Raw genomic sequence first — 21,810 nt, 5'->3', positions numbered from 1 at the left:
GAACAAAGGTTTATGCCTAAAGATATTTGGGTGTTGTTCTTTCTCAATCATAATTGTGAAATTGAAGCAACATAAATATCCACAATAGTGAAGTATATGTTTACATATTTCCAATAATTCTTGGAGGAGTTGGGGTTTCATGTTGTTGTCTGCTAGACTCAGCAACGCTTTGGGAATACAGATCCTCCACGCCCTATTATTTAGGAATTCTACTCCTGTCATGATATGGTAGGCTAAACTTGCTTCCATGACACTTGGCCAAGGATTATAAATTAATTGCATGATTGAGGAAGTCCCTGGGAAGACCATGCCCACCCCTTGTTCATGCTGTTTGGCTGTAACCATAGCAGCCTCTTACTCCAGACCAAAGTTCAGCTACTGTTAATTTTATGGCCATGTTCAGAGTTCAATGTCCATTAGCATAACCCTTCCTCAGGAAGAGTGAGATTTTATATTTGACAATAAAGTGTTAGACTCCATTTCTAAATACTAGACTTCAAAAGATAAGGTTCAAAAGTGTTATAAGAAGATATTCCTTTTTTTGTCCTAGAGAACTTATTTTCCTGTGAAAATGCCTACCACAAAGAAGACATTGATGTTCTTATCAAGCTTTTTCACCAGCCTTGGGTCCTTCATTGTAATTTGCTCTATTCTTGGGACACAAGCATGGATCACCAGTACAATTGCTGTTAGAGACTCTGCTTCAAATGGGAGCATTTTCATCACTTACGGACTTTTTCGTGGGGAGAGTAGTCAAGAATTGAGTCACGGACTTGCAGAACCAAAGAAAAAGTTTGCAGGTAAATGATAAACTAATTTGAATGGACATAGTGAGATTGAATTAAGGTTTATGTCATTCTATATTTGGGCCAAATAACCATTCAAAAATAATTTCTTTGTAAGTTTTGGGTTAGGCTGAAGGTACAAGCTTAACTCATAATTTTGGAAATTTGCCATGTCATTATTTGAGCTTCCTCGGTTCTCCTTGTGTCTATTAATACAATAGTCTATATCATTCTAGCAGTGGCTGTATTTAAATAATACCTACCAAGTTGACTGACAAGTAAATAAGTAAAAATATGTGGCAGCAATACGGCATTGAATAGCCAGTAGGAACACATGTTTTAACTGTATTGACTGGGTTTTTAGCTGGAGCCACAACCTCTGTCTAGAACTTCACAAGTGGCATCTATGCAGGAAAGAGTAAAATGGAAAATTTATTATCTCTATTTCTCAAGTTCATTTCTTTAACTGATTTTAATTTACCTCCAAAAAATCTAATCGTTGGAAATTATATTAAATTTCCATTAATTTATTAATTGTATATTTGATAGGAATTCCTAAACTTTTTTTTCTGATTTCTTATATAATAATGCCCTCCTCTCCATGGAAGTAAAATTAAAAGTTCATTGAGAATAATAAGTTGATTTAGCTACTTATTTGACTTTTGAGGTTTGATAACCTACCTTCATGTTTTCTAAATTTAAAAACATTTGTAAATTATGTAACACATTAAGTGGACTTTGTTTTGAACAATGTTGTATGCAAGTATTATACAGGCATTATTGGGTATCATACAGTCATTACCTTTTGACTTATAAATATGCATCATTTTCTACCTTATACACATGTAATGTTTCGTCCTTGTGTAATGCATGAAGAAGTTTGAGTCCTAGACACTAGCTCTAAGTTCTAGCTCTAGTGTGTTTATGACTTTGTTAATGAAACTATTTTCTTAAATCCAAAGCAACCTGGTTATGTTCCCAAGTTATACATTTGTCATTTAGATGTTAGCAAAAGCAGCATCTCCCCTAGCATTGCCATAGCCTTTCAGGGACATCGCCTCTGGTGTCAACCTCAGCTTCCCATAAGGATGGGGAACATTGGCTTTACAGCAGCTTTCAGAGACTCAGTCATGCTTTCAGTTATGTGAATAGCATTTTCAAAACCAAAAACTGCCCTGAAGCCTCAGACACATTTAACAAATTTTAAGTAAGAGACAAAACCTACAGTTTTTTTTGGTTTCCATATGGTGTCTGTTTGGAACCAGTTGATTTCCAATTTGAGATAAATGGCTTCAAAGAAAGCATCAACTATCTCTATGCACGGAGACTCAGAGGAGGCCAGGATGGGTCAGGACCTGGCTCTAAAGCCCTGTGTGCATGCAGGTGAGCATGGTGATGTCAGGGGACCAGAGCAGGCACTTGTCAAGGAGAGCCCTGAAAGGGCCCAGGGCCAGGTAGGTGCGGCAGCCCAGGTGGGAACACAGCCAGGCAGAATATTTGCCTTCCCTTTGCTGGATCTCTACTTTAAGTCTCTGTTACTGGGGAGCCACATTCTGACCTTCCCCAAGTCACTGCCCAACCTCCTGGTGCTGAAGAAGGTGAACCACCACCCAATTAATGAAGGGGCTGCACTGTCACTCTGGTTGACACCTAAGGACCTCTCAGAGCCTAGGGGATCTTTATTGCCAATGATTGTAATAATCGTTGGGCTTGAACACCTGTAAGCAGTTCTCTCAGACAGGGGAAAGTCATGTTACTGAAATCTTCAACTTGCGGTGTTCAGCTGCTAACGATCCCGGGATGCTTCTCCTGGGAGCAGCTCTGCAGTGTGTACATGGAGACGTGGGTGCTCTCCTGTGGTTTCTCATGGCCACGTGGGGCTTTTTTCAAGTCAGAAACCAACCATTGGCAGCACAATCAAATCTGTACAAACGCCCCTTTCTTGCCCAGCGGTGGTGGACTGACTGTTCCAATTGAGAATTTAACCATATCAGCTTCTTGGCTAGCGTGAGGTCACATCAAGGGTCCCCCAAGAGTAATAATTATTGCAAAGCTCTGCTATATTTCTGCATGGTATTTATCATATTGAGCCAATTTTGACTGTAGATTTGAAACGAAATAGCAGAAGGAAGCAATGACAGCTGATTTCAAAGTGCCAAAATAATTCAGCCAACATTGGTCAATCTGTGGGGAAAATCGTCCTTCAGACCTGGTAAGGAAATCCTCCAGTGTGTAACTGGAGGGTGCGGGCAGCTCAGGCTGACTTGCTGCATCCTAGTTTGTCCAACATCCGGATGAAAAGTGACAGGTCCTGTATGTCCATCTGTGAGCAGGTTGTCTTTGCTACTCCCAAAGTTCTGGAGATCTAATTTCTGTTCAAAAAAACTTCCCTGAGCAGCTGCTGCATGTATAAGGGGCTCAGGATACTGAAAGGCATTGCACATGGTTCCTGGCCTTGGAGGGCTCACCACTCAGTGTGAGATGAAGACCCTTCCTCAGCTAAAATCAGTGCCCTGCACTCCCTGCTGGAGCATGGTATGTGCAGGTCTGCATGGAAGCAAGGGGGTGGGGGGAAATGCATGTCTGCAAAGCCCCGTTGGAGGACAGAATCCTGAAAAATGAGCTGCTAGGAGGTGTAAGCTCACACTGTGGACACCCACCTCCTTCTCGGTTCTGGATCTTGGGTGCCATGTAAAAAGAAGTCATTCCTTTGACTCTGTGTTTTGAAAATGTGGTCAGGGCCCCGGAAGCACAATGTGCTCTGTTTCCTCACACTGGCAAACATGACAAAATGAGTCATTCACATTTAGGGCATGGAATTCCTGTGAATGTTGTTTCAAATATTACTCAGCCTATGCACTGACCAGAACGTATTTTTTACAGAATCATTTTGACAGGAAAAGTGTTTATGATCGTTTTTTTGTTGTTGTTGTTGTTTTGTTTTTTCATCACCCAGGCTGCTTCACACCCAGACTGGAGTGCAGTGGCGCCATCTCGGCTCACTGCAATTTCCACCTCCTGAGTTCAAGCAATTCTCGTGCCTCAGCCTCCCTAGTAGCTGGGATTACAGGAATACACTACAACACCCGGCTAATTTTTGTATTTTTAGTAGAGACAGGGTTTCACCATGTTGGCCAGGCTGGTCTCAAACTCCTGACCTCAAGTGATCCACCCACCTCGGCCTCCCAAAGTGCTGGAATTACAGGCATGAACCACTGTGCCCGGCAAGATTTTTCTTTTCTTTTTTGAGACAGCGTCTTGCTTTGTCGCCCAGTCTGGAGTGCAGTGGTGTGATCATAGCTCACTGCAGCCTCTACCTCCTGGGCTCAAGAGATCTTCCTGCCTCAGCTTCTGGTGTAGCTGGGATCACCAGCACGCACCACCACACCCAGCCACTTTTCTTATGTTTTGTAGAGACAGGGTGTCACCAGCCCAGGATGGACTTTATTATGAGAGATATTTCTCCTCATGTGACACCGCACTCTTTGTTCTCAGTTCCAAGAACAGTCTGGTTTGCAGACGTGTGGGACTTTGAGCAATCACGTTGCCTACAGCGGAAGGTAGACTCACCTGGGATGCGGGTGAGGCATCCCCACCCTGGACCAAATAAATAGCAATCTCTGCGGGGTGAGGCCCTGACCTGCTCGTTTTTTAAAAATCTTCCCAGTTGATCCTAATTCAGTGTTGACAACAACCAGCTTCCACCAAGGCCAGGCACTAGATTGACAGGCATGGCTGTACTGGGTATTGTTTTTTAAGTCCTTTGGATGTGGCCTGCTTGAAATTAAATTAATTTATTGGCAAAAGCTCTGGACAACCTTGCAAAGGAAGCAAGGCAGACTGAGGGAAAGCTCAGCTCCCGGCTGGCCTTTGAGTGCTGCCTCCGAGTCAGGATTCACTGCAGCTGGCGGGAGTCTCTCCCCAACTGGCACTCCCCCACCTGCTAGTCTCTTTTCTCCACTAACCTCCATGTGTTCTCAGGGAGCTCAACATTGCACCGTTAGCCCAGGCTAAAAATAATTAGAAAAATAGACCTGCTGCAGAAACTAATAAATTGCAAAGAGAAGAACAAATGAAGTTTATTTCTCCAGAATTCATAAAGAGTCCCCACCCTACTACTCCTACCCTGTCCACACAAGGAGATTCTCCTGGAGAGCAGGTTCATCATCTGCCCCCAGAGATATAACCACACTGTGATGGGGAGAGTAGAGAGGACAAAGAGGGTGCCCTCCCAAGCTCAGGCCACTTCTCCCCAAGGAACCCTGGCAACTTTCTGAGAGGCTGGGGCACCAGCCTGGGCTCCCTGGGAGAGCTACCAGGCCACACTTGGAGATCTGTTGATAGAATGAGCTCCTCCCAGGGGCACTGGGAGCTGCCCTGTTCAGGCTCCCTGGTGACCAGGTGCTTACGGAGGGAGTCACGGTAATTCCCACCCATCCACTCACAAAGCCACGGGCTCTCCCTTGATGTCCGAGGACTTACAGAAAACCAGAACTCAAAAGGCAGATGGCAAGTGGGGCCTGAAGGGTTACATTTTCCTGCGTGGGGAGCCCGGATGTCCGGATGGCTCTCATGGGCGCCCATTATCCACTGCCCAGCAGCACGTTTCTGCCTCCCAGCTGCGGGATCTGTGGGCCAGACGCTCTTCTCTTTGGCCACGTTGTTCTTGGCTCTCTCCTGGGGCAATTAGCGCCAATTGTGAGGTAGCTTTCCTGATTCACACACTTGCCCTCTAAAAGGAAGAAAAAGAATGGAATGTGTTTGCTAATTTTGTAGGCAGAGAGCAGCTGTCAGATGCTATGGAAGTTTATTGTTATTTCATTCTTGGTAACTTTCCCTGAATTTTCAGCTTGTATTGTCTAAGTTCTGAGCCAGGAGCTGGAGCGGAGATACAGCTGTCAGACCTGTGTGGCAGGAAATTCAGAAAGCCGGAAAATAATTTTAAAATGCAGCAGTTAGAATCAAGATGAATTGTCACCTTAATATGCAGAAAATATGAGTCAACAGGCCCCAAATGACTCCCTTTTGAAAAATCACATCATTAGATCTTACCAAAAGTCACAAACAAAACTAAATTCAATTGTCACTTTCTAATTTACTCTGAAAAAAAAAAAAAAAGGAATGTGAACCATTTACCAGTGAATACCCAAAAACAGCTTTTACTAAGTGTGTAAAGCAGAAGAATACTGCAAGCCACTTCAGGGGCCTTGGACACAGCTCCTTTTTTGCTAAGGAGTGAGTTTATTTAGTCCCCAGCAAACTTTGGGATAGATCCTGGAGTTTCCCCTTTAGCGTCCAGGAGGAGCTGGCGAGTGTGGAATGGGAAGCGATTCCCTCTTACGGTGACTCATCTGCAGCCTCTGACCTGTCCCCCTGAACAGGTGTGTCCTACGTGCTGTAGCTTTTTTTCCTTCTCTCCTCTGGTGTCACCCTCTATTACTTTCAAAACAAGTGTGTGCTAAATTGTAGCAATATTAATCCCCCCACGGCTGCACCTCCACAGCGAGCAATAGGCAGAGGCAAGAAATTTTACCTGAGGTCAGGGATGGAAAAAAAGGTCCCAGCCCAGGTGGCCACATCCCACCCACCCAGAAGGCAGGCCCAGCAGGCCCCACCCGTCCCCGCCCAGGCAACAGGCAGTGGCTGGCGTGACCCAGGTCCTGCTAGAGCCCTTCCCTGGGATGCATAGCCAGAGACTATGCTGAGAATTTCACCACGCTCTATGGGTTATTAGCAGAAATTGCAAAATAGTCCAGTCACCATTGAGCACAAGTAGGCTGTACCTGTGCGAGCTGGACTTTGCTCACAGTCCCCAGTTCCACTTGAGGAGCAGGGTGGTGAATTCATCGTCCTCATGCCACTGAGCTGAGGCTTGCCCAGTCTTCTCCTGGTTTGCTCCCTTCTCCCATGGGTTTTCAAGGGACATGCGGCCATGCCAACCGCTGTGAGGCGTATCCACATTGCCCTCCTCCTGCCCTTTTCTCTCTCCTCCCCTTTTCTTTCCTGCACTTTCTCACTCTCCCTTGCAGCCAGAACCCTTGGGTTACCTGTCATTGCTGCTTCTGGGGCTTCTCCCACTCCCGGTCTAGGAGGCTGCACCCCGAGGCCTGCACCGCTTGGGATGAGGGTCTTTACCACAGGACCCTTTTGCCAGCAGCCCCTGAGGCTGTTTCTCAGGCACCCAATTGCAAGCTGCTGGTCACATCTCCTTCATGCCCACTCTGTTCAATGGGAGGAAACTTTTCTTCCTCATAGAACACTGCTGATTAAAAAGCCAAAAAAGAAAACAATAGTGAACACATAGAATTAAGGGGTTCAAAAATGGAGTGATGACGTCCTCCTGTCCAAGGGGAGTGTCGGGTCTCATTGGGAGCCCCGTGTCTATCTGGCCATGTGTGGTGGCCTGTAATCCCAGCACTTTGGGAGGCCAAGGAGGGAGGATCACTCGAGCTTAGGAATTGGAGACCAGCCTGGGCAACATGGTGAGATCCTGTCCCTATGGAAAATTTTTTAAAAGGCTGGGCGTGGTGGCTTATGCCTGTAATCCCAGCACTTTGGTAGGCCAAGGAGGGCAGATCACCTGAGGTTGGGAGTTCGAGACCAGCCTGACCAACATGGACAAACCCCATCTCTACTAAAAATACAAAATTAGCCTGGCATGGTGGTGCATGCCTGTAATCCCAGCTACTCGGAAGGCTGAGGAAGGACAATTGCTTGAACCTGGGAGGCGGAGGTTGGGGTGAGCCGAGATCGCACCATTGCGCTCCAGCCTGGGCAACAAGAGTGAAACTCCAACTCAAAAAAAAAAAAATTTTTTAAATTAGCTGAGCGTGGTCGTGGTGGCACATCCTGTAGTTCCAGCTACTCTGGAGGCTGAGGCAGGAGGATTCTTTGCTTGAACTCGGGAGATCAAGACTGCAGTGAGTGATGATCTTGCCACTGCACTCCAGTCTGGGTGACAGAGCAAGACCCTGTCTCCAAAAACAGAAGAAAAAGAGAGAAAGAGAAATAGAGTCAGAATAAAGTATGTGTAGGGGGCCAGGCTGGCAGGAACTTTGCAGTCACACCCAGCAGAGAATACTCCAGAAACGTGGGCTGTTAATCATGTTGGGATTTATATCCCTCCTCAAATATTTGGAAAGGCTGCCAGGCAGGAAAGGAGCAAGTGAATTTTGTATGATTCCCAAAGGAGAATTAGGACCCCTGGGTTTAAGTCGTGGAGATGCAGATTTGGGCTCAGCATAATGAGGAATTTTTAAATCATTATGGCGATGCAGGGAGGGAAAGGGGAGGGGACTTGGTGACCCCTCCCATGGGTGCCCACAGCACCCTGGGGTCTCCTGCCTCCCATTCTGAATTCTTTGAAACACTCTGGTTCCATTAGGAACTCCTTGACCTTCGACCCGTGGGCATATGCTGAGGGAATACCACCCCTAGGCCCAGAAATCAGAGATCCTACCTGGCCTTTTCGCTTTCTGTTCTTTAAAGCTGTTCCAGATAAAGAGGTGAGGTCTCCAAGGCTCTCTCCCTGGAGACCAGAGAAACCAGAACGGAAAGAAAGAGCCTTTCACTTGTTTTTACCCACCTGTTCCCAGTGATGTTGCTGTGGCCTTACTGTGACTCAGAACTCTTCTCCCTAATCCCTTTCTCCCATGTCCTGGTGACTTTCATAGAACATCCCTGCAAACACTATTTCATGTGCTGGCCTCCTCCACAGGGCCTCACACACCCTGTCAGCCCGTGGCTGGGCTGGGCTTACATGTAAGTGCAGCCCTGTGGTGCCTGGGCATTGCGTCCTCCACAAAAGAGCAGGTGGAGGAGATGGCTGGTGGCAGTCAGAAGCCCGAGAAAGGCAAAACCAGGAACCCAGGACTGACAGCCAGGGCACCTTTGCTTCATGTTATAAGAGTGTCCTTCCATGCCTGGAGCTCCTCTGCACTTAAGAAATATGCAAATTCATCCAATGCTGTTAGGATTCAGAAGAGTTCTCCTTGGAAAGCAGAGTCAAGGCTCACTCATGGGCGAATTCCCAGCCGCCTCCAGCGTTGGAGCCCTCTGGGCATCTGGTCCTCTCTGGCCCCAGGGAAGTGGAGTCTGAAGTAGGACCCACAACTCGATTTGCACCAACAGAAGTCATTTTCTTATGTCAGCCTTCAGCTTCCACTTTCCTGGTCACCTTTCTTAGGCTTTTCTCTGCTGATGCCACCCCTGACTCATGCAATTACCCCAGACGCCATAGGGCTTGTGGGATTCTCACAGTGCACAGGTTTTCAGGGTGACCTACCCTGTGAGTGCCTCCAAGTGGAAGCCAAGTTAGTGCTCAGAGCAACAGGGGCACTGATGAAACTGGGAAAAGCACCTTGGCAAGGACGGAGCCCAAGCTCAGTAATGGGAAGGCTGTCCAGCCCTGCTGCCGGTATCCAGGAAGGTAAACTCTTTCCTAGGAGACTTCAAAATCAGCATAAATGTCCAGTTATCTGTAGTGTCATGGTTATACCCAGCCAACCACTGATTCAATAACCAGCCTCCAGTGGGGAATGCGGGTCTTGTTCTTGCGTGATTTGGAGGCTCCTGGTATCTCTAACTGACATCCAACAACCAGTAACTCAAGTCACTAAGAGGGTAGGGTGGGGAGGAATGCCAGGCCAGAGCTGGTATTTGCATTATGTGCTATGCACTCACAAAACATTGTTTTAGTTTTAGAGATACTGAATAATTCTTCCCAAAAAACTCTGCATTCGGTGACTATCCTGTTCCTGGTCCTGAGTTTGATCACGTCGCTGCTGAGCTCTGGGTTTACCTTCTACAACAGCATCAGCAACCCTTACCAGACATTCCTGGGGCCGACGGGGGTGTACACCTGGAACGGGCTCGGCGGTGAGTGGCCCTGTGAGACTCGGTGCTCTGCAGAAAACTGCATCCCGCTTGTCCCCATGTCTCTGCCTCTCACACATGCATGAACATACACAGTCACGTTTATGCCAAGGAAACTATGAGGACCTCCATGAGCTGAGGGCTGGGGTTTATTTTGTCAATCCAAAGTGTTTATGAAGCATCTCTGGAAATAGAATTCTGTTTTAAATGCACTGCTGAGGAGGCTTATAACAAGCCAGGCTTTGCTTTTGAGACTCTAACATAAGAAGTCAAAATGCACAAAAGTCAACAAAATATTGACCGGGCTTCTGCCATGTGCTGAACTCCAAACTAGGCTCTGTGTGGCATGTAGAAGCACACACACGTGCACACACATACACATGAACACACCAGCACACACTTCCTTCTCTTTCCTCCTCCACATGACAAGAGTCCACTTGGTCTCCACACATGACATCTCTACATGGTCGTGCCACAGAGCCACAGATAATGGCACATAAGAGAATCTGGGTGCAATACCTTTTTTGTGGGCTACCTGTGAGCCTGGGGTGTTGCTGGGTGGTGTTGCTTGGTTATTTTGTTTGTTTCATGGGTGTGGTGCTGGGAGGATGGAGCCCAGATGGGAAGCAGGTCCCAGCCTTGACTCACAGTCTTCTGGCTTTCACTGGGTTTTTCCAGGGCTCTGCAGCTGCCCATCTGCCCAGAGCAGGGCTGGGGAAGTACCTATTTGCCCTGCCCAGCTGCCTTCAGGGCCTTTTGCTCCCACCAGGCAGTCAGGTTTCTCCTGTTCTTTCCCTCTCCACCATCAAAACTGGACCTTGGGAATGAAGCCTGTCCTAAGGAAATGATTTCTGAGGTGGCTTCATGTAGGCTCCAGGTGACGCATTTTAACACAGGCCTGAAATTTTGAAGCACAGGAAGGAGGCTCTGGATATCAGACATGTCAGGAAGCCTCGGAGGAGGGGCTGAGGGCAGCATCATCCTGTCCCTCCATTGAGTGTCATCCTTACCACGAGGCAGGCGCAGGTGGCTGAAGGAGGCCAGCGTCTCCATGTCATGGAGTAGAGGTGTGCTGAGGAATATGAACAACTGGCTCTCCAGTGGGGAAAAACAAAAAGAGAAAAAAGCCCTGGTGATTGGAATCGTGTAAACACAGCCACATGGCCGTTTTCAAACTCCCAATGTGAGATCACTGACGTGGAGTTGAGATGTACAAACTGGCCCCAGCACAGCACAGGTAGGACGGTGAGGGATGCTTTTTAAAATGGAAAAGCATTAAGCCAGGACTACAGGTGGACCAGAGTCACATTACATACTCACACCTCAGCTCCAAGGATTTGGGGTCAGGCTAGTTTAACCACATTCATATATGACTGGCTCTTTCTTTCTGTGCTTTTATTACTTGGGGGTAAAAACAAATAAATCCCCCAATTTAATGGGCAGCCACTATGGACGAGGCACAAAAGTCCTGTAGAATGAATATCACTGTTTCCCTTTCTTATGGCAGAGCTGAGTGTCAGAGGTTAAGGGACTTTGTTACACAATCAGATATACTCACCTGAATGCCAGAGTCCCTTGCCTAAGCTACTTGTATGATGATGGTTCACCCCAGTCAATCAAACCAAGGTAAACCAATAGGTACTTATGGCCAGGGTAAAGAGATAGATTATTTTTACTTTTGCTCATGTAACTAAGAAAGTACGAGAAGCAGTGGCTTCAGACACAGCTCGAGTCAAGGTCTCGGCCCGTGTCGTGAGGACTGTTTCCTGCCATTGCTCCATCTACTGAAATCCTCAGCATTGACTCCATCATTCATTAATTGGCCAGATCAATCCTCTTGAAGATAAGATGACTGCTGGCCACCCTGGGCTCATTGCTGATGGTGGCAGCCCCAGGAGAAAAAAATTTCTCATTTCCTCCAAATTCAGAGAAAGTCCTGGGCTACTTTGCACTGGCATTGCCCTTCTCCCATCCCTTGACCGATCTCTGTGGCTGGCAGGGTTGAATTCCCCAAGCCATCCACTAATGGGCCAAGGCTACCTGCCCATCCTGCAGCTGGGGCTGGAATCGGCCCTTCCCCAGCCACAGGGGTGAGTGGGGAAGGAAGCCTGCATTCCTGGAGGGAAAACAGGCGCCAGGACCAGAGTAGAGGGCCAGGTGTGGCGCCGGCCGAACAACAGGGACCCAGCATTGCTGTGTCTACAGCCTGCAGGGTTCAAAGTCCACTGCCTTTTCCACTAGGCTGTGGCTCCATATCTCTGCTCCTCCGCTGCGGAGTACGGGCTGGCTTTGCGTATAGCAGAGGCCTCATGCATGTTTGTGAAGGAAAACATGAAAAACAGGGACCTGAGAGCCTCCCCGTAGCCCTGCCTACTCCTATCCACAAAGAATTGTTGGACGGAGAGGGAATTCCTGCCACCTTCCTTTCCTGGCTCAGGAGCAAGTTCTAACACATAGAGGGAGGCTGTGAGGTGGGCAGAAAACAACCTGAGAGGTTGATGTGTAAGGAGCAGATTGCATTCTGATGCCTGCCTGGGAGAAGGCCTCAGCACAGCTTAGCTTCCTCTAAATGCCCCTTGAGGCCTCTTGACTCTAACAGGGTTGATAGGCCTGACTTTTGCCCAAAGTAGCCCTTTGGGGGTTCCTGATTTTCTCACAGGAGCTTTGAGGATTTGAGAACTTACTGAAACTCTCAGTTTCCAGGAGGCTCAGCCTGCAGAAGGGCTTGTATACAGAGATGTCTTAATTCTTGCCTTGGGTCATGGCTGTGGGACAGCATGATCAGACTGACTTCTGGGAGTCCTGGGGCCAGAAGGAAGTGCTCCAAACTCCTAGGGGCTGGTTTTGAACAACCTCTGCTTGGCCAGCAGATGTTGGGTAGGGAAGGAAGTGGGTTTCCTGGCTTGTTTCTGACAGAAAGAAGCAGGTTCTGCTTTGAGGAGACAAACAGCAGTCTCACTTCCTAGATTCCCGTGACCTCTGACCTCAGCCTACCTTCTGCACCACACTGACCTGATGAGGCTGCATCCTGGCCTCAGGGGATAAAATTGTCCCCTGAGAGAAGCTTGGAGCCAGAGACAACTTTGCAGACTGCCTGTTCCAAATACATGTGTGTCTCATCTAAGGAACTCAGAGAGTGGAAAGTGATCAGGAGGTCACAGGGCCCAATGGTCACAGGCCAGGACAGAAGCCAGGGTCCGCGAGCCTTCCGAAGCTCCTCATCTACTCCGGGGCTTCCTCCAGCCCCTATAAATCCTTCTGTCCCAGAGGCTGGAGAAGCCTGGCAGGTAGAGGCTCTGGGCATCTCATCACTAAAGGGGACTCAGGTTTGCATTTTGTGTCTGTGTGTCGGCCCCTCCCCATTCAAATCAAAGTTCTAGGCAGCCCACTCTGGAAAAAAGCATTTAGACTATATACATCCTGCCCCTTTATGATTAAGCTTTTATAAGAAACTTCACAAGAGGAAAATGAAAGATAATTAAGGCTGTGAGGCACCTGGAGAGCTTCAGAGGGTCAGGGCTTTTGTACGGACAAATTATTAAGAAATAAAACCATTACATTGAGGATGAAGGTCTGTCATCAAGGAATGTTTAAAACATTCTCCTCATACAAAACCCCTCTAATTAAGGCCTTTTGAAGGACGGTTTGGAAGGTTTCCCTGGGTGTGGGTTATAGCAGGATACATTTGATGTCCACTGAGTTCTGGGTACATGGCAGCAGACGGAGTCTCAAGGGGCTTCCGTGGCCAGGATCCCCTGGCGGCCCCCGTGCGTATCAGACCTCACTGGGTGAGCCTGCTCACCGGCCTCATCACAGATCCTGGAACATAGGCATCCTTATCCTCCAAAACCTTTCTTTTAACAGCTTTATTGACACGAGTCACACACCATACAATTCACCCATTAAAGTATACAATTCCATGGTTTTTTATATGTTCTCAGACATGGGCAAGCCTTACCACCGCCAATTTTAGAATATTTTGATCACCTTGACAAGAAACCCCATGCCCTTTAGCTATCACCCCCTCCCAGCCCACTTCCAGCACTAGGCAACCGCGAAAGCCCTAATCTACATTTTTTTTTTGTCTCTATCTCATTCCCTTTGAAAGATGAGGAATGAGGCTCAGAAAGGCTACATGACTTGTCCAAGTTCATCTAGCTGGAATTTCCAGTCCTGTTCTCTCTGACTCCAGAACTACGTTCTTTTAACTAGACAAAAGTGGCTCTCCCAAGTCTATACTGAAGAATGTTCTTTAGGGCTCGGCAGAGTAGCTCACACTCAGCACTTTTGGAGGCCGAGGCAGGTGGATCACTTGAGTCCAGGAGTTCGAGACTAGCCTGGGCAACATAGAAAAAGCCGGTCTCCATAAAAAATTAGTCAAGCATGGTGGCATATACCTGTAGTCTCAGCCAGTCAGGAGGCTGAGGTGGTAGGATCAATGGAGCCTGGGAGGTGGAGGTTCAGTAAGCTGAGATGGTACCACTGCACTTCAGAGCCCAGGGGAGAGTGAGACCCCATCTCAAAACAAACAAAAAAGAATGTTTTCTAGTGGAGGATATTGTGAAGAATAAAAAAGGGAAGACAGAAACATGCAATAAGTTCTCTTCTCTAATGAGTTTTGTAAGGAGATTCCTCTTGATTAGACACTTGCCAGTGGCATCATATGCCATGAGATTCAAGCTCCTGGGATGGCATTTGTGGCTCTCAGGGCAGCCCAGTCTCGGTACCCAGTTCTTAGGACCCTGGGACCTCTCCCCAGCAGCTGAGCTTGTATCTCACAGTCCCAGGTGCTCCAGGCCCACTGCCCACCCAGGGTCTTTTTAAGGCGGCTTCTTCCATCTGTGATGCCCTGTCCTTCCTCAGCTCTTCCCAGACCTCCTTATACAGCTTCCCTCTGAACTGTCCTATTCAATCATTCATTCAGCACACTACTGCATTCACCACCTAGGAAGTGCGCTGTTTGGTAGACAAGTTGCACAACTACTTCTGAAAGCGTTTGAGTCATCACGTTCACTATTGGTCATACACAGCCCTGCACAATCTTTAGTGTTCTATGCCTAGACATCTAGTTTGTGTCTTACAATTTTGTACCTTCTCCCTAGTGCTTAAAAGAGTGTAAACTCCTGTGTAGATATGCAATACATTCCCATATATATGTGTTCCATAAAGATAAGTGACATTAAAAACTGTATCACCATGCCATGCATGAAACTCCATCTTCCTTTCAGCATCCTTCGTTTTTGTGACCATGATACTGTTTGTGGCGAACACCCAGTCCAACCAACTCTCCGAAGAGTTGTTCCAAATGCTTTACCCGGCAACCACCAGTAAAGGAACGACCCACAGTTACGGATACTCGTTCTGGCTCATACTGCTCATCATTCTTCTAAATATAGTCACTGTAACCATCATCTTTTTCTACCAGAAGGCCAGATACCAGTGGAAGCAGGAGCAGAGAAGGCCAATGGAGTATGCTCCAAGGGACGGAATTTTATTCTGAATTCTCTTTCATCTCATTTTGGCGTTGCATCTATTTTACATCAGCCCTGAGTAGTAACTGGTTAGCTTCTCTGGACAATTCAGCATGGTAACGTGACTGTCATCTGTGACAGCGTTTGTGTTTCATGACACTGTGTTCTTCATTGATGCTGTACTCCTGAAAATTTTTCCCACAAGGTTGGGGAAATGAATGGGAAACATCGCTGGTCTGTGTGGTATTCAAAGCAATAGTATCATGATGAGCGTAACGACCCTTCTGACCTGGTCTCACAATCTGAAATAATAAAAGGCTGTGTCATGTTTCTTTTCTTTGAGTATCTCAAAGCACTTCAGTGCCTATGATCTCATTCCCCTCAGGAGGGACTGGGTATTTTTATTCTACTCTATGCATGAAGACTTCTGGGAACAGAGGGTTTCAGAACTCACCTTTCCAGGACCAAGTGCTGGAGGCAAAGAGAGATTTTGGAGTAAATGACTTGGTTCTCTGGACCCTCAGTTGCTGGCATATTCAAACCCAACGGTGGGTAAAGGTGATTACTGTGATCCTCAAACACATTTTTGATATTCCTAGATGGGGTTTTGGTCAGAAAGAGAATAGAAATGAGAATATCAGAGAAAGAGAAAAATGATAGCCCTGTGGTCTATATGCTAAAGAGGCTAAACATTATATTTTTGGTTTAATAGGAATTGTGGTGAATTCAGTCAAAATGGAAATGAAACATTGCAGCAAGTTCTAGCATCCACCGTGTCAACCAACAGCCTTAGTTTCTGTGGTGTAGACCTGGGTGTGGCAGGTCTGATGGGAGTGTGTCATCCATCAGCAGGCTCCTGCCCAGCCAGAGACTGAGGGAGAAATGGGTTAGAACACTGTGGCTTGCAGGCATTCATTCCTTGAGTCAGGGACAGGGCAAACGTGGAACACGGGCATGGGGTAGGGTAGCCCTTTGAGAACAGATTGGGTGAAACTGGTTCCCGGTTTCATGAGAAGCCGGTGGGCGACCAGGAAAATGTTTTAAAGGCAACAGAATGGATCTGACCTTCTTTACAGTAGAATATTTTCCCAGAAAATCACTTTGAGAATCTTTTGAGCTTGACTATTTCACAAGTTAGCCAGGTTGAACACTGATAGGGTTCTGAAACGATCACCTTGCGTGTCTTGATGGGACCATGGCCAAAAGGAGCAGAATTCCCTGGGTGTGATTTGCAGAGCAGCATCTCGTTGGGCAGAAGAATATCTCATTTATGACGCTATCAGGGATTAATGACCTTCTTACTCATGATTTTTTAACACTGTCTTAGAAAGAATATTTTTCGTTTAAGAAATACATGTAGGATACCTGAGATGTGGCTAGCACAGTGCTCACCAGGGTATCCGCCCCCATGGAGCTACTGTTGGACAGTCAAGACAGGTATTCAGAAAGCAATTGCTAAACTCCATTTAAAAGAGGTACTTAGTCACAAATTGTGCTCATTCTTGGAAAGGTCAGTTCTCTGTCACGTCCTGCTCTAAAGCCCTACTTATTCAAAGTTACTCTTAATATTAACTGTGAATATATTTTTAAAAATCTGATCAACAGTGAACATTTTCTAAATTCTTTGGATCTAGAAACACATTCTTTGAAAGTTTGCATTTGATATCAGATTTTAATAATGTAAACAACTAATGAAGAGGAAACAGCTATAGATAACAAACCCACAGAAACAATTGCTAAACAGGCACTCGCATCGTGTGTTTGTGTGAATGATTGTGTTTTGTGGAAAAAGCGCTGCATTTATTCACCTCGGCATTTGAGCAGAGCTCAGTTTCCTTAGGGGGAAAATTTTTCTTAATACTTATATCACAAATGACCTTTAAAACATGGGAAGCAGGTAAATGGAACTACGTTTCACAATTTGGGAGACAAAGAGAATGGTTTCCTTAATGTGTTTTAAGGCAGAAGATAATGAAACTACACATGCAAAGTCTGTAGAAATGGCTTTAATGCTATTCACAAGCACAGGTGGGTGTGTGGAAGGGTGAACACAGGCCTCCATGCCTCAGCCTACAAGATGGGTGGATGGCATAGTAAGGCAACAATTCATTACACAATGAATAGCAATTTGCTGTTTTAAAACAACTAATAAATGTACATTGTTTTACATTTGGTGAATAGATTCACCTGAAGCACTATTTCGAAGGGGTCTGAACTAGTCATATTATGACCGTTGAAACACTGTATGACTCTAATGAACCCACGTGGTCTTGTTATGATGATCTGGGTTGCAAAGGTTTATCCATATTTGCAAAATAAGTAAGTTGTGTAAAACATATGCTCTTCATACAGTCTATGATGAGAACTTTAGAGAAATCAGTACTTTGTTGTCAAACTGATTGGGCTCAGCCAGTGAGTTAGTGTTTGCAAAGCACGGTGGGATACGGGAGGGAACCTCCAGGTAAGCTTTGCTATCATCATTAGAATTGTGTCTGATCATCTCAACAAACCCTGTGGGTTAGGCAGGACGGGAGCGTTGTGTCCTTGGATATGGTATTTCTCAGGGTCCACCTAGGGATCCTGCAGCCAGCCTCACACGGCCATGCACTAGCGATGCCCTTGTATGCTGCCTGTGGAGCCGCAGGTACACGCCAGTAGCTTCATGCCTTTTGAGGCTGCTCGGCCTCTTGGAGGGCCTGGGACCCTGCAGATTCTGCAAAGGGCAGCAGGTGCTAAGCCGAGTTGCAGAGTGGGCACTCCTTCCCCACCCCACGCCTACCTAGCAACCCTCCTTCTCTTATGCTGGAACCGGTCATTCAGGGTAGACTCAAAGCAGGTTTCTAGTTGACTAATCTGTTGCCTTTCTACAGCCCAGACAACAGGCAAGATGTGTAGGGGGCAGGGATGGCTCAGAGTCAGGGGCCCTCTGACCCTGAAATTCCAGTGTGGAGAGAAGCTGGGGGCCCTTGGTCCCTGCGCCCCTCTGGACTGTTTGGACCCAGCACTCAGAACTTTCAGGGGCCTCAGGCAGATGAGGTCATCAGCCAGTGGTGCAGAGGACTGATCTCTCCTAACAGGTGACCAGCTCTCTAGCCCTGGTCCTCGTTCCCTGACCCCTTAGACACCTCCACCTCCCAGGACTTGAGAACCTTCGTAGGCTGCTCTGACATCCCACAGAGAGTGGTGAGAAACCAGCAAAGTCACTGCCTATCTCTGAGCTCATCTTTCCTCATGAAAAAAAATAAATACATAAATAAGAGAAACAAGAATCAGTGTAGGATGAAGCAGGGAAGTTCTGGAGTCACGCCACCTGGGATCTGCTACTTACGACTCAGAGAAGTGACTTCGTCTCAGTCAGCCTCATTCTAATCATCTGTGAAATGGGATCACAAGAGCTGGTTTAGCTTGCAGGGCTGTTGTGAGTAAACCATAACAAGGAGCTCTGTGCCCTTGACGGCTCAGGGTGGCCTCCTCTGTCACAGACCCATAAGTCCCTAGAACACAGTAGAAACTGTGAGTGGGAATAATGTCACCACCCTTAGCCACTGCAGGCCACACTCATTCTGCTGTCCTGTAAACAAACAGTAATAAACAAAACACTTCAGCCCGGAGGCGTTAGTAGACCTGCCCAGGAACTCAACCTGACAAGTGGCAGAGCTGAATGGAAACAGGTCTCCAAGTCCTTTCTTTCTGTGTTGGATTCGTTGGACAGTTTCTGTGTATCAGGCCGAGGAGAGGTGCTTGGGTGGAGTCAGGAAGGGAAGGAAGGGTGGCCCCTGGTCCTGGAGCTCTGTTCCAGATGGGAAGTGTGGCATTCCTGGTGTGCCCCAGAGGAGGTAAGGCCTCGCCTCACCCTGCTTGTGAGCCTCATGCTGGGTCTTCTTCATTCAGAAGGGAAAGAGGCAGCGGGCCCAGGCAAAGGCACCCAATGTGTTTCACATGAATCCTCAGGTGAGCTTGGGTGCTGACCCCAGCAGGGGATGGTGGGGTCTCCTCTGCATGACCCTCCACACCTACCCAGAGGAGGACTTTGTGATCCTTCAAATAGAAGGCCAGGGCCCAAAGCACTCCTGGTGACCAGGGCGCTGGTTTACTACGGCTGCACTGGAGAAGGACCTGAGGCATAAGGGATGTCTGTGAAACCTGAATGCCCCATGTGGGGTGGCAGTGAGGACGCCGTGGATACACAGGTACTATTTCCCTCACCGTTAGGGCTGCCAATTCTGTGTTTGTTATGCTCTTGCTGACATACGTCCTCACACTGCCCAAAGACCCTGAAAAATAATGACAGCACTGATTAGAATTTCAGACAAAGTCCTAGTTTAAAAGAGAAAAAGAATTTGTTTTAGTGACAGGTTTCAGACCATGAAAGTTTCATTTTCAAAATGTTTAAATGTTTAGTAAAAAGGGAAGATTGAGGAAGAAATGAATTATATTTTATGACTATTCATTTTACAAAATGAATAGTCTTCCTGCTTCTCACGCCCCTCCTGCCAAGCGGCAAGGAGGCGTTTCATTTCGTCCTGGCCCTTAGTCTCATCCTGGCCCTCGGAATGCCCTGCTCCTCTGGCTCTCTTGAGGCACGCCACTTCGGCACCACGTTCAGCTCCCATAAGTCACTGTTCCCACAGGGGGAAGCTTCTCCTTTTCTTACTCAGTGTAGGGATATGGTGGAGCCTTCCAGGGTCCCCCAGAAGAGAGCGGGGGTCCGAGTAGGGGTCCCAGTCTTCAAGGCTGTTGCAACAGCAGAGACCACAGCCACAGGTGCCAGGCCTCAGGGTGTGCCTGCCCCAAACCCTGCAAACAGGAGATTGTGTTGAATCCTCACAGCAATATCATGTGTTGTTTTACAGTTAACCCCATCTGATAGATGAGCCACTAAGGCTTAGGTTGGCAAAGTGGTGTCCCCACCATGCCACGACCAAGGAGAGGCTGAGCAGAGATTCTGATGCAGATTTACCCGCCAATGTCTCCTCGAGGCACACCTGGGACCTATAGCCTGGCAGCGGCTCTGCGTGTGTATAAAAGGGTTGCACAAAGTCCAAAGTGCACTTCCCAGTAGTAGACCTTGGCCTCCCTCTGCTGGCCCCAGGCCCGTCTCATTTTGAGTAACCCAGTGTGCAGGACTCTTGTGGTATATACACTGGGAAACATTGACCTTTTGACTACAAATGTAACCATTTTCACTGGACACTACATGCTGACCAGTATCTTTCCTGTCTTCCTAAATAGGTTCTGGTCTTAAGATCAATGAACCTTTTTCTTCCCCCAAGCTAGCAGATGGGAGGCATTGTTAGTTAGCCTGCCTCTCCCACTTGGAAAGACGAAATAGTGTGTAGAGATTCACACTGTGAACTTTTCTCCAAGAGCAACACAGGAACTTAACAGAAAGGGAAAGAAACCATAGTCCCTTTGAAAGAAGTGGCGGGCAGCAGCCTATACCGCGAAGCAGATGGAAGACTTTGAGTCTCCAGAGCGTGAGGGGAGACACAGCTGCCAGGATGCTCACTCCCACAGGGGAGCTGCAACCCTCAGAAGCCCATGACCCTGCCCAGCACTGGAGCCGAGTTAGTGAGTGGTGGGGAGAACAGAGGGAGGAGCAGCATCGAGACAGGCTTTGTGGGCACTCCCAGGCTCCAGCGGTGATGGAGGGAAGCCATTCCTGATCCCATCCCACAGGGGCCCTTGCGGAAGTCTGCCAGCCAACTCAGGCGGTGGTCACAGGGTGAGAGAAGCTCCCAACTGAGTTTTGCCACATAATCTCGAGAGGGGACGAACCCTATTGGCTTGAACCCAGGGGGAACTGGGAAGTGTGCTATGGCCACGAGTGCAGGAGCTGGCACCCCTGCTTCCCGGGTGGACCTGGAGGGGCGAAGCATGAAAGCCAGGTTTCTGTCTCTATCAGGAAGGCTCATGGCCTGGGCGGTTTTGAGTTCTGAGAGCAGGCTGCCTGGAACCCAGCTCGCTGCTGTTGGCTGAACCCTGCGGGTGTGAGGCCTGCCTTGCCAAGTGCGTGGGAGCTGAGTGGGACTGACTGCCGCCTGTTACTCCTCACTCCCCATGCGGATTCTTTTGTGCAGCAGCGGCAGCTACACTCATCTCTGGAACATTATCCCAGCAGCCAGAGAACTGCCCTCCAATCCCCCGCTGAGGACACTGCTTGCCCCTGCATGTAGGGAGCCAGAGAGTGGACTTACCTGATGTAGCCTGACCCGCTTTGCCCCTTCACCTGCCCTGGTAAACACAAGGGACAGGGACGTTTGGGAACTCCAGGACCCCGCCCATTGCCTGAGACTCCAGAGTACCTCCCCTGAGTAACATGAGGCAAGCACCAACCCCATCACTACCACCTCAGCTGGTGATCTTTTGCGAGTGCCACCTCCTGGCTGGTGGCCAGCTGCCACCATCCATTGCAGCATCTGCAGGCACAATAACACATTACTCAGGAAGAAGAAAACCTCTGTGCAACCTTGCCTACTGCCATTGCCTGCATCACCCTGGCTAACCAGATGTTGAGTCTTTCCATATGGAAAGTACGTTTCCATATACCTAGTACGTTACTACTATTGTTGGCTTTGAGAAAGCCAACATGCTAAGGCTATTTACAACCAAGAAAATCTCAGTCTATGTCTCTCCCCTGCCGCTGCTGGGAGACTAGACAAGTCACATCATTGGATCCC

The 21,810-nt window shown here is 47.8% G+C and overlaps 1 protein-coding gene across 1 annotated transcript; it reads left to right on the top strand.

Moving 5' to 3' along the window:
• Nucleotides 1-414: 414 nt before the first annotated feature.
• On the top strand, nucleotides 415-15,677 carry CLRN3 (clarin 3). Its single transcript, XM_001140957.4, has 3 exons — nucleotides 415-800; nucleotides 9,483-9,662; nucleotides 14,888-15,677. The coding sequence occupies exons 1-3, from the start codon at nucleotides 572-574 to the stop codon at nucleotides 15,157-15,159; spliced, it is 681 nt and encodes a 226-aa protein (XP_001140957.1). The 5' UTR covers nucleotides 415-571; the 3' UTR covers nucleotides 15,160-15,677.
• Nucleotides 15,678-21,810: the final 6,133 nt, after the last annotated feature.

The sequence above is a fragment of the Pan troglodytes genome, chromosome 8 (assembly GCF_028858775.2).
Source record: "Pan troglodytes isolate AG18354 chromosome 8, NHGRI_mPanTro3-v2.0_pri, whole genome shotgun sequence".
In the NCBI taxonomy this organism is placed as follows: domain Eukaryota; kingdom Metazoa; phylum Chordata; class Mammalia; order Primates; family Hominidae; genus Pan; species Pan troglodytes.
The sequence above is the reverse complement of the archived record's forward strand: the minus strand, read 5'-3'. Positions and strand labels throughout refer to the sequence as shown.